The 17,953-nt window shown below is 43.1% G+C and overlaps 1 protein-coding gene across 8 annotated transcripts in view; it reads right to left on the bottom strand.

The window, feature by feature from the left end:
• The window catches only part of AKAP13 (A-kinase anchoring protein 13), a 384,453-nt gene that overhangs the window by 117,375 nt on the left and 249,125 nt on the right, over positions 1–17,953 (bottom strand). For all 8 annotated transcript variants that reach the window (XR_011030254.1, XR_011030251.1, XR_011030255.1 and 5 more), the window contains 2 exons: positions 11,181–11,314; positions 2,095–2,456 (listed from right to left, as the gene is read on the bottom strand). Coding sequence is in view for 1 of the 8 variants with exons in the window: in XM_068275158.1 (XP_068131259.1) it covers positions 2,095–2,456; positions 11,181–11,314 (496 nt within the window). In the remaining 7 variants the exon portion in view is untranslated. The remainder of the gene's footprint in view (positions 1–2,094; positions 2,457–11,180; positions 11,315–17,953) is intronic.

The raw sequence follows: 17,953 nt of genomic DNA, 5'->3' as shown, positions 1-17,953 counted from the left end.
TTGTATACTTCTCAAATAGTAACGAAGCTTCAGTAATAAAGAATATTTACATCCTTTTAGTAGTTCTATCACCATCTATGTCCATGTCAGCACCTAAAGAGCCATTACAACATCATGGACAATATCAGATACCCATGAAGATGAGAAATAAGGCTGGGAAGAAATATACATAAAGGATATGACTCAGTTAATAATAGCCAACAAGAAACTGATAACTGCCCTTTAGATATTTAAAGAAATGAAGACTGTCATAATTCACTGTAGTTATCTAACCATGCAATGGCCCATAAAGCTAATAAAGCAGCAGTGCTCTGGTACACTTTGCTACTGTCCTGTGATTCAGAGTAATGAACACTGCCTAGGCACCTCAGCTGTAAAGGTGCAGGCTGATAACTAGTGCCAGTATTTAAAATGTGTCACCATAAACTCAAAGTCTAGCCTGGTGCAGCCTTCTGTCATTTTTCTTTCTAATGTTTAAATGTGCAATACTGATTTTCCCAAATTGGACATACGGGTATACAAACTGGACATATACGAACTGGGCCTCTGAATTTTACTTAAAAATTGTATTCAGTAACAGAATATTTAAACACAAGTAATGTTTTATATCTTCTTATTTAAACTTATTTTACCTAAAGAGCAGATTCCAGATTTGTTGGGAAAAGTGACGGCCCTTCAGATCAACCACAAAGCTCCCCATTCAGTGATTAAATAAGTCAGGCCATGGGAACTGGGCTGTGGAGATCTCCCAGGATCCCTTGGGACAGCTACTACACTGATTCATTATAACACGAGTCAGACTGGAGCAGCACATTGGTTATTAATACTTTTCAAACAGAAGCCCAGACATGGAAATTAAATGAAAAAGGGGACTTGTGTGCACCAATATAGAGCAAACAGAACTTGGATCTATTTTTAACATTTCTCAAAAAAAACAGATTAGGAAGTACAGTATTGTGCTATTACTCCTAACAAAAAAAAGGTAAAGAGTCATATACAGTGTGATGAATTCACAGCAAGAACTAGAGAACTGAATAAGCGAAGACATAACAGTTTAACATCTAAAGCTCAGGGATCAGACTTCAGAAAGTTTAAACTATATAGGAAGTTAGTGATTACTATTCATTTTCTATTACCTCTGTGCTAGTGCACCTATACAGAAAGATTATGAAACCTCCCACTGGTGGCCTATATCTAAAAAATGCTGCTTCCCACGTTGTTTACTGAACTTCTGTGTTTAACCTCCCTGGCGGTAAGCCCGAGCTGAGCTTGGGCTATGCCGCGCAGGAGGATTTCTTTGGCTCTATTGGGGCGATTCGCCCCATTCAAAGTGCTGTGCGCGCAGCCAGCACTTTGCTAGCCGCGCGCACAGCTTGATCGCCGCCGCTCTGCGGCGATCGCCCGCACGCAGCGGCGAAAGAGGCCCCCCCCCCCCCGCCAGAGCCCTGCGCTGCCCGGACCAATGAGTTCCGGGCAGCACTATGGGCTGGATCGGGTGCGCCTGATGTCAGGACGTCGGCTGACGTCCATGACGTCATTCCGATCGTCGCCATGGCGACAGGAGAAGCCAAACAGGGGAACGCGTTATATACGCGCTCCCCTGTTTGCTATTAGTGCCGGCGACGATCGCACTAGAGGGACACATGCGCCCTCTAGTGGTGTTTCATGTAGCTACCACTCTGGTAGCTTTACATGAAACAAAAAAATATAAAACAAAAAGGATTTTTTCCTATTTGAAAAAAAAAAAATTAACCGCCAGGGAGGTTAATACTTTGAGTCACTAACCCAGACGGAGCATGGAGATCAGGTGTTCTGACTTCACAGCGCCAACCTCTGTACATTAGCTTGTGGCCAATGTGTGACTGAAACTGCCGGAGCCAGTAGATCAGTTTCATAGCCAAGCAATTAGATGTGAATACAAGGTCCACGTTAAGCTTATTTCTTTTCTCTGGCAAATCATTTATAACAGCATCTTAAAATCACACAGAGCAATTCTAGTACTTTTCGGATAAAAACTTGCTTTCTATTTTTTGTTGCATTGATATGTATATAACATTTTGGGAGGCTGGTGTCAAACAAAAAGTATGACCTCACCTCCTGCGGCTAATTTCCCGGTCACTGGGGGCATGTTTCCACGGCTCCCAGCTGTGCCTCCTGGGTGGAGAAGAAGCACGGATGACCTTGGAGCAAGTACTGTGCAGTGACACTTCAGTAATGTTGTCCATCTCCTCCTCTTCCATCTCCGTGACGCCAGTAGTTTCACTCTCCTGCTCATCTACTGAGGCAGTCACTGTGCTGCTACAGCTGCTGTCCATGCTGTGCCGGTTTCTGGCCTTCTTTGCAATAAATGGACGTGGAATAGAAATATCACTGCCATGGGAAGAGTTTCTTTCTAGAGAAGTATTGTCATCTGAGCCTAAACTGGAAACATCACACAGGGACTGCTCCTCTTCAAGCTACGGACAAAAATAGAAATTGTCTTTTAGAATAGAGTTTAGCAATCTCAATATTACCAATATTTTTCAGGTCAAAATAACCACCTGGGTATATTTAAATTTTTCATGTAAATTTTGATACATTTTCACCTGGTATTATTACAAATGGTCAACTTGGCAGAGGAGAGTCTAGCATCTGTATGTAGTCAAATATCTCTGTATATGGTCTTTGCAAGACTGTAGGACTTCTCAAGAGCTGCCCTCTGGAACTCTCACCACCCATCAGGCTCTCCCCATCCTTCAACACCTTCAAACGAACCCATCTCCACAAGACCGTCTACCCTGCTGCATCAATGCCATAACTGGTTCTGCCTAGAAACTATTTTGCAGCCATTACCTAGTGTGTTCTTACCCCTTCCCTTTACATTGTAAGCCTCTGGCAGTGTCCCCCTCCCTGTGTATTTAACTTGATCACACCACCCCATTATCGGGTAGAATTTCTGAGGACTGACTTGGACTTGAATTATGCCAGAGTTGATTAAATGACCAAAACTGAGGCATTAGCACGGGAAGTAAACAATTGTCTGCAACGGGGCAAAGGCAGTGATAAAAGCTAAAAGACTATATAAAAACTTTTTTCACACTGAGAAAAAGAAAAGTGTAATATTGCTGTATATGCCACAGCTAGGAATATATGCTTTTGCTACCTCTCAATGGGACAGAAGGCTGGGAAAAATCTTACAAACAGTGATGAGTGGGAGATTCTGCACCTAGCTGTCTAAGTGATGGATCAAAACGTTACACAGAAAATGTACAATGGTGAAACTTAAAGGACAACTGAAGCCAGAGGGAAATGGAGGTTGCAATATTTATTTCCTTTTAAAGGGAACCGAAACTGAGAAGGATATGGATTTTTCCTTTTAAAATACCATTTGCCTGACTCTCCTGCTGATCCTGTGTCTCCATTACTTTTAGTCACAGCCCTGCAACAAGCATGCAGATCAGGTGCAGATCAGGTGCTTTGACTGAAGTCAGACTGCATGCTTGTTTCAGGTCTGTGATTCAGCCACTACTGCAGCCAATGAGAGCAGGACTGACAAGCAACTGGTATTGTTTACAAAGAAACACCCATATCACTCAGTTTAGGTTACCTTTAAGCAACGCCAGTTGCCTGGCTATCCTGCTGATCCTCTGCCTCTAATACTTTTAACCATAGACCCTGATAAAGCATATGCAGATCAGGTGTTTCTGACATTACTGTCAGATCTAACACTATTAGCTGCATGCTTGTTTCAGGTGTGATTCAGACACTACTGCAGCCAAATACTGTAGATCAGCAGGCCTGCCAGGCAACTGGTATTGTTTAACGGGAAATAAATATGGCAGCTTCCATATCCCTCTCCCTTCAGTTGTCCTTTAAACCTGATGAGATGCCCTTTTCATCAACACTTTCTGGTATTTCTAAGGAGTGTCAATATGTAGTATTAGGGCCCATTCTTACTGTCCTATTGCTCTGCAATGCAGGTGGCCGTGCATTTTACATTAACACATGGCACTGCTGTTTCTCTGTGTTGCAACACAGACCCCATTAAATTACACTGAATGCAAGTTATGAACAGAAAAGCTTGCAGCAATGTGCTGTGAGAATACACTGCTGCGCAGCCCATAAGTGTGCCAATCAAAGTGCTGCCTCATCTGATATCGGTGTATTGCTCACTATACACAATCCTGAACTCAGCTCGGCAACATGGCAGCGTGCACAGGCCCTTAGTCACTTCCAAAGAGCTGTCATAGTGTCTGCAAGCGTAACTTAAAAATAAAATTATCATCCTGCAAACAAATCACATGAATGTCACACTGTAATGAAATGCTGTGCAAATTCACCATGACAGACATATACAGTATAATGCTTTCTAGCGGCACGCTCAGAGTTCTGCTGTTATAGACTAAATGTACACCAAGTATCCAGTACTTCCCCACTACAGTACATAGCAGCCTTTGTGGAGGGAGAGAAGCGGAAAAAAGGGGAGGGGGGGGGGGGGCGGAGAGCCGCCTTACTACTTAAGAAACAAGGACAAATCTGCAGACAAGGAAGTGATCTCATCCTGTACTCATCCCCCTGTGAAATACTGTTGCAATCTATAATACAATGGACAGACTGCTCCAGAGGAAATTGGCTACACACTGTACTAGCAACACTAGCTTCTTACAAATAAACACATTATGGCAAGATCCCCACTGCAATCAACAGAGGCTGCATACGGAAAACGGAGACAGCACTGCTGTCAGGGGTGTACTAAACCAGTGATTGGATAGGAGTTTCACAAGTACAGATCTGCAAAGCAGCAGCTACATAAGAATAACCCCACCATCTTCCTGAGATAAAGGAAAGTAACGTAATAGATCGCAAAGCAAAACACAGCTTTTATTGTCTAGGAAAAATAGATCTCAAGTGAGTATGAAAAAGTGAATTAGAATACAGGTCATCTCTAAAGGAAATTCATTTTCACTTTTCAGAGAGTCCCTGTGAAATAAAAGCTTATTTCTTCTATGTGAAGCATGAGATCAGGGTCCAAAAGGAATGTTATTCATTTTAAGCAAATCAAATATATTAATTTTTACTTAAAGAACACATCAGAGTATAAAAATAAAAAAAAGCAGATCTACTTACTCAGGGCTTCCTCCAGCCCCTGGCAGCTATGTCTCTCGCCAGAGCTCCAGTGTCCCATGATCCCTTCCATCGGAGATGCCGACCTCTTCTGCGCCTGTGCCATCATGTGGCCTGGAGCCTTCTGCGCAGGTACAGAACTACTACGCCTGCACAGAATGCTTCCGATCACAGGAGTGAGACTGCGAGCGACGCGCCCATGCAGGCACAGAAGATGCCGACCTGGAACGCAGAGTATCCCGGGACACTGGAGCTGCGGCGAGGGACATATCGGATGCCAGGGGCTGGAGGAAGCCCGGGGTAAGCAGATCTGGGTTTTTTTGTTTGTTTTTTTTATGCTCAGACCGGTCCTTTAAAGCAGACCTAAAGCAAAACAAAAACATCTGAAATAATGAATTGTATGTATAGTACGGATTATGTATAGAAAATTATTAGCAAAGAAGAGTCATTTTTATTTTCCATACTTTTTCTTACAACATTGCATCAGACTGTCACAGGTGTAATTTTAAAGCCACACTATTTTAAGCTATAAAACAAAAGCAGAAATAATGACCCTTTAATCTTTCCTGCAGTAAAACCTTATCACAAGCGCTCTCTCACTGTTTCTTGGCAGTTTAAATGCTTCAGAACACAGGACTGTATTCGGCCCAAGTTGGGTCTAATAGCTCAGAGAAGCTCTTTTACATAGAAAATTGAAGGGTTTTTTTTTTTTTTTTTTAACTCTTCCGGTACTGGAAAACAATGAGACATTTCTTTGCTATAAATGTTCTATTTCATAACTGTACTACACAAACAATTGATTATTTCATAAGTTTATTTTTGCTTCAGGTTTGCTTTAAAATCCCACATACATTGCAGCATACAGTCTGTAGACTTATGCTTGCACCGCACCCAGAACCACACGACACACCCGGTAACACACATGCAGTGTGAATGCCTCACACCGCACCAGAAACAGGCCAGTGTGAAAGCCCCCTTTAAAATGTAACTGCATTGTGTTTTGTGGATTATATTGCCCATTGCGCATAAAGCAACCGACATAGTGTAGAAGGAGCCTTAGGCCCCATTTCCACTGGGACATTCATTTTTGAACGCTTTCTTTCATGTGCAAATTTTTCAAAAAGAAAGAAAATTTTGGCAGAATTTTTGCATGCGTCTCTTTCAGGGGTCAGGAACCTTTTTGGCTGAGAGCCATAAACGCCACATATTTTAAATGCATTTCTGTGAAAGCCATACCATATGTTTCAAACTGGGACAGTGCGCATGCACAGCAGAGGGATCACGTCCCTGTTGCCACGGTGACGTGTATAGCGTTGATCCACTGGGCAGCGTAAGTGTCAGACACGTCTTCAGCTTCTCTTGGGTTTCAGCAACATCAGCAATTTCCCAAAGAGCCAAACAGTAGAAATACCGACTAACAGCTTGTACAATTAGCTAGCTGACTTGGGGATTGATTCACTTTATAGGATGAGATCCCCACACTTTGGCCCAATAGGCTGCCTGTCAAGTGACAGGCAGCCTATCGGGCCAATCAAAGTGCGTGGATCTCATCCTACAAACTCACTGGACCTGACAGGGTCCAGGGTGGGACACAATTGGAGCAGCTGTTCGTTTTAGGGGAGCTCGAGTAAATTAGTGATGCATGCTACAGCAGTAGTGTGCGTGCCTACTTTGAAAATGTTACTTGTGGTGCCACACTAAGCTGCGCTGCTTGAGCAGTATAGCTTAGTGAATCAACCCCTCTATATTTGTCTGTGAGCCAGATGTAGCCATCAAAAGAACCACATCTGGCTCCCGAGCCATAGGTTCCCTACACCTGTTCTAGCGTATTAGCAATCCTTACATCTCAAACTAATGCAATGTCTGAAAAAATGTTGCAGGCATCAATTTCAACCAGAGAACAAAGTACAAAACCAGCCTGCTCCCTCACATAACCCTGTTGACCCAGAGGAAGGCGAAAAACCCTTACAAGGCATGGTCCAATTAGCCCCAAAAGAGGAAAAACAATTCCTTCCCGACTCCAGATGGCAATCAGATAAAATCCCTGGATCAACACCACCAGGAATTACCTAGTAATTATAGCCATGGATGTCTTTCAACGTAAGGAAAGCATTTAATGCCCCCTTAAATGCAGACATAGAATAACTTCTTCCTGTGGCAATACATTCCACATTTTAATCACTCTTACTGTAAAGAATGCTTTCCTAAATAAATGGCTAAAACTTTTTTCCTCCATGTGCAGATCATGTCCTCTAGTCCTTTGAGAAGGCCTAGGGACGAAAAGCTCATCCGCCAAGCTTTTATATTGCCCTCTGATGTATTTATACATGTTAATTAGATCTCCTCTAAGGCGTCTTTTCACCAGAATAAATAAGCCCAGTTTATCTAACCTTTCTTGGTAAGTGACACCTTCCATTCCACGTATCAATTTTGTTGCTCGTCTCTGCACCTGCTCTAAAACTGCAATATCTTTCCTGTAATGCGGTGCCCAGAACTGATGAACTGAAAAGATGTGGCCTTACTAGAGAGTTAAACAGGGGCAATAGTATGCTAGCATCTCGAGTTTTTATTTCATTTTTAATGCATCCCAAAATGTTATTTGCTTTAGCTGCAGTGGCTTGGCATTGAATACGATTATTTAACTTGTTGTCGATTAGTACTCTAGTCCTTCTCCAAGTTTGATGTCCCCATCAGTATCCCATTTATTGTGTATGGTGCTAGACCAGGCATGGGCAAACTTGGCCCTCCAGCTGTTAAAGGGATACTGTAGGGGGGTCAGGGGAAAATGAGTTGAACTTACCCGGGGCTTCTAACGGTCCCCCCGCAGACATCCTGTGTTGGCGCAGCCAGTCACCGATGCTCCGGCCCCGCCTCCGGTTCACTTCTGGAATTTCAGACTTTAAAGTCTGAAAACCCCTGCGCCTGCGTTGCCGTGTCCTCAATCCCGCTGATGTCACCAAGAGCGCACAGCGCAGGCCCAGTATGGTCTGTGTCTGCGCAGTACACTCCTGGTGACATCAGCGGGAGTGAGGACACGGGCGTGCAGGCGCAGTGGTTTTCTGACTTTAAAGTCAGAAATTCCAGAAGTGAACCGGAGGCGGGGCCGGAGCATCGGTGAGTGGCTGCGCCAACACAGGATGTCTGCGGGGGACCATTAGAAGCCCCGGGTAAGTTCAACTCATTTTCCCCCGACCCCCCTACAGTATCCCTTTAAGGAACTACAAATCCCACAATGCATTTGCCTTTATGAGCCATGACTGTGGCTGTCAGACTCCTGCAATGCATTGTGGGACCTGTAGTTCCTCAACAGCTGGAGGGTCAAGTTTGCCCATGCCTGTGCTAGACCATTGTTATGATCAAAATGCATGACCTTATATTTTTCAACACTGAATATCATCTGCCATTTATGTGCTCATATGGCCATACTAACCAGATCCTGTTGCAATATGTCACTATCCTCCTGAAAGTGGCCCCACACATTATACAATTTTTTTAAATATCTGTTCAATTTAAGAATTGCAATCAATTTTTCTGACTGATTGTAACATTTCAAAAATATGACCAATGTACCACACATCTATGTTCAATTTTTTCCTCAATTATGGTAAAAATGATTGGAAACTCAGAGAAAATTGCTAGGGTATGTATATTAATAAATTAACAATCCAACACACACCATACAATCTGTAGTAGAAATTGAAGAGAAATATCTGGCATTACAGATCGATTTAAATCGAAAAAAACGGAAAATCCGATCAGATTTTTCAGTCGAATGAAAAAAAGCTTTCGATTTTTTCGAGAGATACGATCGTTTTTATCGAATTACTGTAAAATCGGATCATTTTATTGTATCGTGTGTGGCCACCTTGAGAGTTGATGATTCTGCACAATTTGGTATCATCTGCAAAAATAGCAACATTGCTTTCTACTGCATCTACTGGGTTATTAATAAACATATTGAAGAGCACTGGACCCAGTACTGACCCCAGAATTGCTAATTGTAAGTCCCACTGCTTAGTATGCATAGATGGTGAACAAGAGTATGTACAGGACTTCACTATTTTCCTGGCACATTATAGCACTGGCTGCTTGTATGTTTCAGCTATCTGCGTGTTTTGGCAGGACATGGCCTTTTGCTCTTCAAATTATTTTTACAAGATCTGACTTGACCACTTAGAGAGCTGCATCTCCTGGGCATAAGGTCTGTACAATTCTTCCAGCTCACAAGCAGAAATAGCCTTATCTACCTTCCCAATAATTATCTTCTGTTTCTGTATCCAGAGACATCATATAGTTTGTGTGCTGGAACTGCCCCATTTACCTCTATAAAACAGAAGTTTTATATTCTGTACCTCCTATGACTAGAGTCAAAGTCCCTGTAAGTGAGGTAAGCATCCTGACTAGCAGGCCCAGCCAGGGCAGTGTAGCATGGTCCCTGCCAGAATAAACAGTCTGCTGAATGGGGCTGCAGAATGTTCAGTAAATGTGATGTCAGAGAGGAGATGACTCAGGTCACTCCAGGGGGACAGCGGCTCCAAATCATTAGCTGAAGAGGTCAAGTACTTCTGGGTATTTAGGATAATGACATCATTATGTTAAGGCTGTGGCCTCTACTCGTCAGTGGAATACCATCAGTAACATCTAGCAATGATTAACACAGGACATCTTTATGTAATGAACAATAAAACCTTTTTGTTACTACAAGAAAAACGTATTTGCCCTCCGTGAGGGAAATCCACCATTAAGCACGGAACCAAAACAGTGCAGCATTTTCCACATCTGTATACCTGGTGCTCTGATCTACCAATCTAACTTCATTCAAAACTTTTTTTCCCCCTCGGAAGTTCAAGAAAGAGAGGGAAGTATTAAACTATCTGCTGCTTGGGTCCACTCTATGGTGAACGCATAACTTCACAGTACATTGCTTCCCCTTCTTTCATCCTGTTTTGTCATAATTTAATCCCTCTGTCTCCTTTCCCATTCTTAGGGCTGGTTCAGACGGGCGTTTTTGTGGCGTTTAACGCAGCGTTTCAGACGCAGCGTTTTTTGGGATCTACTGCCATCCCATGCAAGTGAATGGGAGCGTTTAGAGCTGGCTTTTGCAGGCTTTCATGAAAGCCTGGCAGTAGATCCCAGCGTTGAGTCTAGTCTCAAAAGCAACATGCTGCTTTCAGAGGCAGTAAACGCGAGGAAACAATAGCAGAGACCAGAACTGCTAGCCTTGAACGCTTTTCAAAAGCTTTCAAAAGCTAGCTTTTAAACGCTGGCGTTTGAACGCAATGCCAAGCAAAAGCTCAGCAGACGCCCGTGTGAACCTGCCCTAATGCTGCTCTGCTGCCACCAATACACATCACTGTCTCCTTTCCAACTCTGCTCTGTTGTCACCAATACACATCACTGCCTCCTTTCCCATCCTGCTCTTCTGCCATCAATGCACATCACTGCCTCCTTTCAAACTCGGCTGTCTCCAATACACCACCACCTCCTTTCCAACCCTGCTCTGCTGTCACCCATACACCATTACCTCCTTTCCCATCCTGCTCTGCTGCCACCAATATTTACCACTGCCTCCTTTCCAACCATGCTCTGCTGTAACCCATACACCATTACCTAATTTCCCATCCTGCTCTGCTGCCACCAATATTTACCACTGCCTCCTTTCCAACCATGCTCTGCTGTAACCCATACACAATTACCTCCTTTCCCACCCTGCTCTGCTGCCACCAATACACACCACTGCCTACTTTCCCACCACTACACACTATTGCCTCCTTTCCCGTCCTGTTCTGCTAAGTCTGTGTGAAATTGCAAATCTTATATGAAAATTATAGCAAAAGGAAAACTGCAACATTTGCACTTGACAGATTTAAGTGGCTTTGCCGAGAGACTTCCTGAAATAACTTTATTCAAGTTATGTTTTGGGAAACTGAAGCCCCTTTTTCAGAGCAAATGAGTGTTAAATGTATCTTAACTAGGATCATATTAGCACTTTTGCCAATACACTTGCCAGCAGGCAATGTGGTCCATCTGGTGGCCGCAGCACACACACTTGTCTCCATAGGGACACAGCAACTTACCTTTGTAAACACCATTTCATCCAGCACCTCTGGGGGCATGAAACACAGGTCAGTGTAACTTGATGATTCCCTTTTCAAGGTCTGTGGTAATGAATGTTCTGTTTCTAGTCCATCCTCCAGAAACTGCTCCGGGGCTAAAATAGAATAAAACTAAATGTTACACTCAGTGCAGACCTGACCTCAGTCCAAGGTCACAACAGACACAGATAAAGCAAAGTCAATCATTTTCTCTAGCTAGGTTCCCACATGTTGCACTCGACAATATACTCGCACAGTGAACACATTTTGATTATATTGTAATGGTAAGTTCACATCGGCGCGGTAGCAGTACAGGGGAATTCCTCGGCATAATGTGAGACATTCTGTGAACGATTAGGGCAGGAGCCCACTGAGTTGTACCCGCTTCTGTCCGCTTTTCAGCATCTGTAACATTGATGTGTAACTGAAAAGCCGACACACCTGCGTCAGTGGGCTCAGGCCCTTACAGTTGAGCACATTTTCATGAACTGTATGCTTCACAGTTGCACGGTGCATGTATCGCTCGATGCAACTTTTCCCCTCCATTGCATTCTGATCCTGTTTTTACAGGGCATGCAATCCAGTGCCCCAGCGTGAACCTAGCCTAAATCTTCCTGAAATCTATCTCAGAATTGTTCTGTAATCTTCAAACAACTATGAACAGCAGCATCCAGGATCTTAACCATTCGGCACAGTAGCTTTTTAATCAATTTCAATTTAGAATTAAATCTAACTTAAAAAAGAGACTGTGTAATGCCGGGGGGGGGGGGGGGTGCATAAAATAGCATGGATTGTACTTTTGGTCATCACTGAAGCTGAAAGAATATCAGTAGAATGCTACAGTATTACCGATGCCGTACTATCAAACTTTGCATCAAAGATTGTGTGTGGTTTTTTATTTTTGGGGCACTTCGACCCATCAATCTATTTTTCTTTAGCAATCTCTTTGGCTGATGGTGTAATGGTTAAGGGCTCTGCCTCTGACACAGGAGACCAGGGTTCGAATCTCGGCTCTGCCTGTTCAGTAAGCCAGCACTAATTCAGTAGGAAACCTTTGGCAAGTCTCCCTTACACTGCTACTGCCAATAGAGTGCGCCCTAGTGGCTGCTGCTCTGCTCTGGCGCTTTGAGTCCGCAAGGAGAAAAGCGCAATATAAATGTTATTTGTCTTGTCTTGTCTACTCTTTCTAAACACAACCTCCACCCTCAAAGTAAAGTCCTTCTTGATGCGGAATTCAGCTGTGAGCTACTCTTGAGTGACAGGCAGTGGCATTACTATGTGCTCCGTAAAGGTGGCCACTATTGATCCAATTACTAGCGAAAAAAAATTTGAGTGATCAGATAATTCTGATCGGAAGTGAAATATCCTAATACATTGTTCACTACTCCATCAACGAACCAATTTTTGCTTCCCATCACATCCAACAAGATAACCCAAATTTTGGCTTGACAAAAATCCAAATTGGATGACTGTTTTTATCAGGGCTGTGGAGTCATTACAAAAATCTTCCAACTCCAACTCCTCAGTTTATGAAACCACCGACTCCGACTACCCAAAATGGCTCAGACTCCTCAGTCTAATACTTGCCAGGGCTGTTGATTTTGTACAAAATCATCCAACTCAGACTCCTCAGTTTATTAAATCACCGACTCCAACTCCGGGTGCCCAAAATGGTTCGGACTCCTTGACTCCAACTCCACAGCCCATCAACGGAGACTATTTACAACCAATCCGATTACATCTGATCAGAACTATCTAATAACTCAAACAATTTTTCGATAGAAATTGGACCATTGCACCTTAAAAGGCAAAGCTATATAAATACATAATATGGGTTTGCCATGAATTGATGCAAACAGCTATTTTATAGGTATGATCAATGGTCAAGCAATCAGATAATGAAAAAAAGCTACCCTTGTGGCATGAGGCACGGTGAGAGCCCAAATTCACTAGTTCCTAGCAAACAATCATTTTGGGTGACAAATGTCTACTCTAAAGTATCATGTACTACCGTAGTTGTTAAACTTGGAACTAGCCAATGAGATCACAGGTAGTATTTCCTATAGTTCTTCAACAACTTTATGTCCGATAATCAGTGAATAATAGTGCACACTAAAAAGTGAGTTGTAAACCCATTCAGCCACCCCCTGCAGAATCACTAAACATACAAGTAGAGGTCAGCACATAACACACACATTTTCCTGGTAACACACAGAAAAACTGGCTGTAAATAATCCGTTAGCTGACACTCCCATGGAAAAATCACAAGTAGCCTCCAGAATCGTCATGATATAATGAGCCATACAGTAAATGGAAGCAGATGATGAGGGGACAGGAAGAGGCTTGTAAGTAAGACTCAAGCATAACAATGAGTTTACCGGAAAACCGATTTGGACAAAACTAACTGAACATCAGGCATTAACTCAGCAGAAGCAGCCAGTTAGCAATCAGCATTATGCCTTAACAGTGTAAACCTCTTCAAATCAACCTTATTTTCAGATCCTAACTAAATTTTGAATTGAACTAGTCCTAATCAGGATAAGCAACTCTAAACAGTGCATTTAAAGCAGTGAAGAGAATACTTATTTCATGGGCCACATAAACTTTCCACTGCAGTGCAATTTCCTTGCCCCTCCCTCATCTGTAGCAGTTAAAGTGGACCCAAATTAAAAATACAAGATTTCAGAAATAAAATCTATTTTCTAAATTATAATAATAGCAGCCTTTTTTCAGCTGCATGATGACAAATATAAAATATTTTACATTTATTGGAGGAACCCCTCCCTTGCTTTCAAATTGCCGGGACAAAATCCGGCAAACTGTTGGAGTAGATGGTGTCCAGCAATGAAGGAATTGCTAATGGCTGCCCCCAGTATAATCCTAGTAATTAAAAGAGAAGGGTGAAAAGCATGCACTGAAATGATCATAGGTTTGAAGGAGTGTTTATTTATCTTTGTATGTGTCAGAGTGGTGCAACTACATATTTTTAATTAAAAAAATGTTTGGTTTGGGTCCGCTTTAAGCAGGTAAATTGACACACAAACATAGGAAGGATAATACATGCAACACTACATTACCCAGAATCCCTCCATTACAGTACAAATCCTGTTGCTAGGTGAGGAGGCGGGATTTTATACATCACAGGAAGTAGGTATGTCCAATTTCAAGACCCCTTCTCTAGTAAAAGGAAGTATATGCTAAAGGTCTTAAAACACACCTGAACTGAGGGGGATAGGGTGGCTGCAATATTTCCTTTTAAAGAGAATCTGTATTGTTAAAATCGCACAAAAGTAAACATACCAGTGCGTTAGGGGACATCTCCTATTACCCTCTGACACAATTTCGCCGCTCCTCGTCGCATTAAAAGTGGTTAAAAACAGTTTTAAAAAGTTTGTTTATAAACAAACAAAATGGCCATCAAAACAGGAAGTAGGTTGATGTACTGTATGTCCACACATAGAAAATACAACCATACACAAGCAGGCTGTATACAGCCTTCCTTTTGAATCTCAAGAGATCATTTGTGTGTTTCTTTCTCCCTGCAGTTCTCATGCACTGAAGTTTTAGGCTGCTTTTTTTTCTCCTGCAAACAGCTTTGCCCTTGTCTGTAATTCTTCAGTATGTGAAAGCCCAGCCAGCTCAGAGGACGATTTATCCAGCTTGTAAAAGATAAGAGAGAAGAGAGAAGCTGCTCTAATCTAAATAATACACAGGCAGTGTGCATAGAGGGGCCTGGAAGGGGGAATTCATAGCAGTACCACAACACTGAAGAACTTGGCAGCCTTCCAGACACAGGCTGACAAGTCTGACAAGGGAAAGATACATTGATTTATTACAGAGACTGTGATAGCAGAAAGTGCTGCAGTAAGCCAGAACACATTTGAATAGCTTTTGGAACTTGTAGGATGATAAAAAACAGGATGCAATTTTTGTTACGGAGTCTCTTTAAACAATACCAGTTGCCTGGCAGTGTTACTGATCTCTCTGGTTGCAGTAGTGAGTGAATCACACACCTGAAATAAGCATGGGGCTAATCCAGTCAGACTTCAGTCAGAGCTTCTGATTTGAATTCTTGTTCAGGGTCTATGGCTAACAGTGTTAGAGGCAGAACATAAGCAGAAAAGCCAGGCAATCTGTATTGTTTAAAAGTAATTAAATAGCAGCAAACAGCTATAAAACAGATTTTACATTTCACCGATCTTGCCTTCAGGAACCTGCACAATTTAGGCTTTCACTCTGCTGCTACATAACTATATGCCTGGCATTGCCAACCTTCCTTACGGCATGTTACTGCTAGGTATAGGCACACCCGGGCAAAGTAATGTAATCGTGTAGCTTGCTAGAAAGATATTTCATACTTCGATCATCCATGCACTTCAGACATCTCTCTAATGTCTATGGCAAGCTGTCACATAGGCAACATTGTAGTTCCTGAACCGCTGATCCAGTTCTGCCACTTCAGGATGCCTGTTATGTATCACAACAATCTCTTACAACACCTTACCACATTCCCTTAATAGAGTTTCCCTCCAACTTCCTACATCTTGTTTGCAACAATGTCCTACAGTTCTGTTGTTCATAGTGTACCAACATTTTACATGTTCTAAAACCACAATAACATCCTTAGAAGCACAAGTGTTTAATGAACTGAGGTGTGCTTAATTGACTTACCCAGCCTCTGTTGCTATTCAATCCCTCCTAAGTTCCCACGCTCTGCAATCCCCCATAAATCACAGCTACGCTGTGTTTACCTCTGTACTGTCAGTCTGCTGCTCCCCCCGCCTCCTGCATAGCTCCGGTACGCACCCGCGTCCCTTCCCTCCAATTAGCGGAGAGGGAAGGGACGCGGGCGGGGACCGGAGCTATGCAGGAGGCGGGGGGAGCAGCAGACTGACAGTACAGAGGTAAACAAAGCTCACTGTAACACGCTGCGTGACGGCAGTGCGGCTGTGATTTATTGGTGACGACAGAGCGTGGGGGGGGGGCTTAGGGGGGATCTGGACAGCAACAGAGGCTGGGCTGTATAGGCAGACCCAGCCTCTGTATGCGGATTTCATTGTCAGAACCCCACCTCGGGTTCTCTTTAATAGCGACCTGATGTGAGAGGCAAATGATGATTACCACATCTCCTTTTAAACAATACCAGTTGCCCGGCAGTCCTGCGGTTGCATTAATGTATACATCACAGACTTCTGTCAGATAACCTGACCTGCATGCTTGTTCAGGTTCTATGACAAAGTATTACACGCAGATCATTAGACAGGCAATTTGCACTGTTTAAAAAGAAAAACAGGTCAGTCTCAATATTCCTCACACTCAGGTATACATTAAGTGGGTCCTTCATCAATGATGCAACATACTTGCCTTATTTTACCTCTTTTAAAGAGACACTGAAGCTAATTAATTTTGCCCTTTTTACCTTATAATTTGTAATGTGCTCTCAGCATAATTAAACTGCCGCGTCCCCGCCGCTAAACAAGGGCTGCAGAGCCCCCAAATCCCCGGGGGGCAATCTGGTCGGCATTTCCGCAAAGAGGCAGAGCTTTCAGCTTCAGCTCTGCCACTCCTGATGTCAATTGCGGCACATCGCCGCCTCTCCCTGCCCCTCTCACTCTTCCTTCACAGAGAGGGGCGGGAAGAGGCGGAGATCCGCGCTGCAATTGACGGCAGGAGAGGCAGAGCTACAGCAGATAGCGCTGCCTCTCAGCGCAACAAAATCCATAACCAAGTTGGTCGTGGATGTTTGCACAGGGATTTGGGGGCTCTGCAGCCCTTGTTTAACGGCGGCGACGCAACTGTTTACTTGTGCTGAGAGCACTGAAGCGAATTATAAGGTAAAAAGGGCAAAATTAATTCGTTCAGTGTCTCTTTAAGTACATGCCAATCCTATTACATACAATACAGCCTGACATATTGTATTTAAAGTGTACCTACAGCCTTGGTGGGAAAAGAAAAGGTTAGATACTTACCTCAGTAGGGGGAAGCCTCTGGGTGGTCTAGAGGCTTCTCTGGCCTTCCTAAGCCCCTCTAATCCTCCACCACGACCTCATTTGACAATAATGTTGAATGCTTTGCTCCATAACATGCTTCCAACCGTGTAAAAGGTGACCTCTGCATTGCATAGGTGCAAAGTACAGCCTGTGCAGCAGCAACGAGCAGGTCGTGCATGACTTTTTTTGTGCATGACAGTCTCAGTTCTGCGGTGCAGGGGTAAACCGAATGCCGACTGCACAGCGCTTGACCACGGCACACCCAACCTGGCTCATCCCAAACTATGGAAAGGACATTGGATTGAGAAGTCTTTGAAGTGAAGTGGTTTCATAAATGATGCAGTGTACTCTAACACACTATAGAAAATGACAGTGCTATATAAACACATTACAACAGTAGTAACCTAGATGCGATGTGTAATCTGAATAATGTGCTTTTTTATTTTATTGTTTTTACAGTTGTTAATTGCCTGTGTCCATTCATTCCTCCACTGAGGTGCTGAGTGGTGGAAAACTGACCAGCCACTTATTTTGAAAGGTAGATGTGACATTAAACAACTTGCATTTTAAAACAGCACTAAAATCAGTAATTCATTATTGGCCAAATTCTCTTTTTAAGTAATACAATCAAGGATGAGAAGGTGGGCCCTGCTGTGAATATCTCATTTTAAGTAACTTTGATATAAGTACAATGACACTAACATTCTTTAACCACTTGAGGACCACAGTCTTTCTACCCCTTAAGGACCGGCCACTTTTTTTCCA

The sequence above is a fragment of the Hyperolius riggenbachi genome, chromosome 3 (genome assembly GCF_040937935.1).
Source record: "Hyperolius riggenbachi isolate aHypRig1 chromosome 3, aHypRig1.pri, whole genome shotgun sequence".
NCBI lineage: Eukaryota > Metazoa > Chordata > Amphibia > Anura > Hyperoliidae > Hyperolius > Hyperolius riggenbachi.
This window is presented reverse-complemented; position numbering and strand designations above follow the sequence as displayed.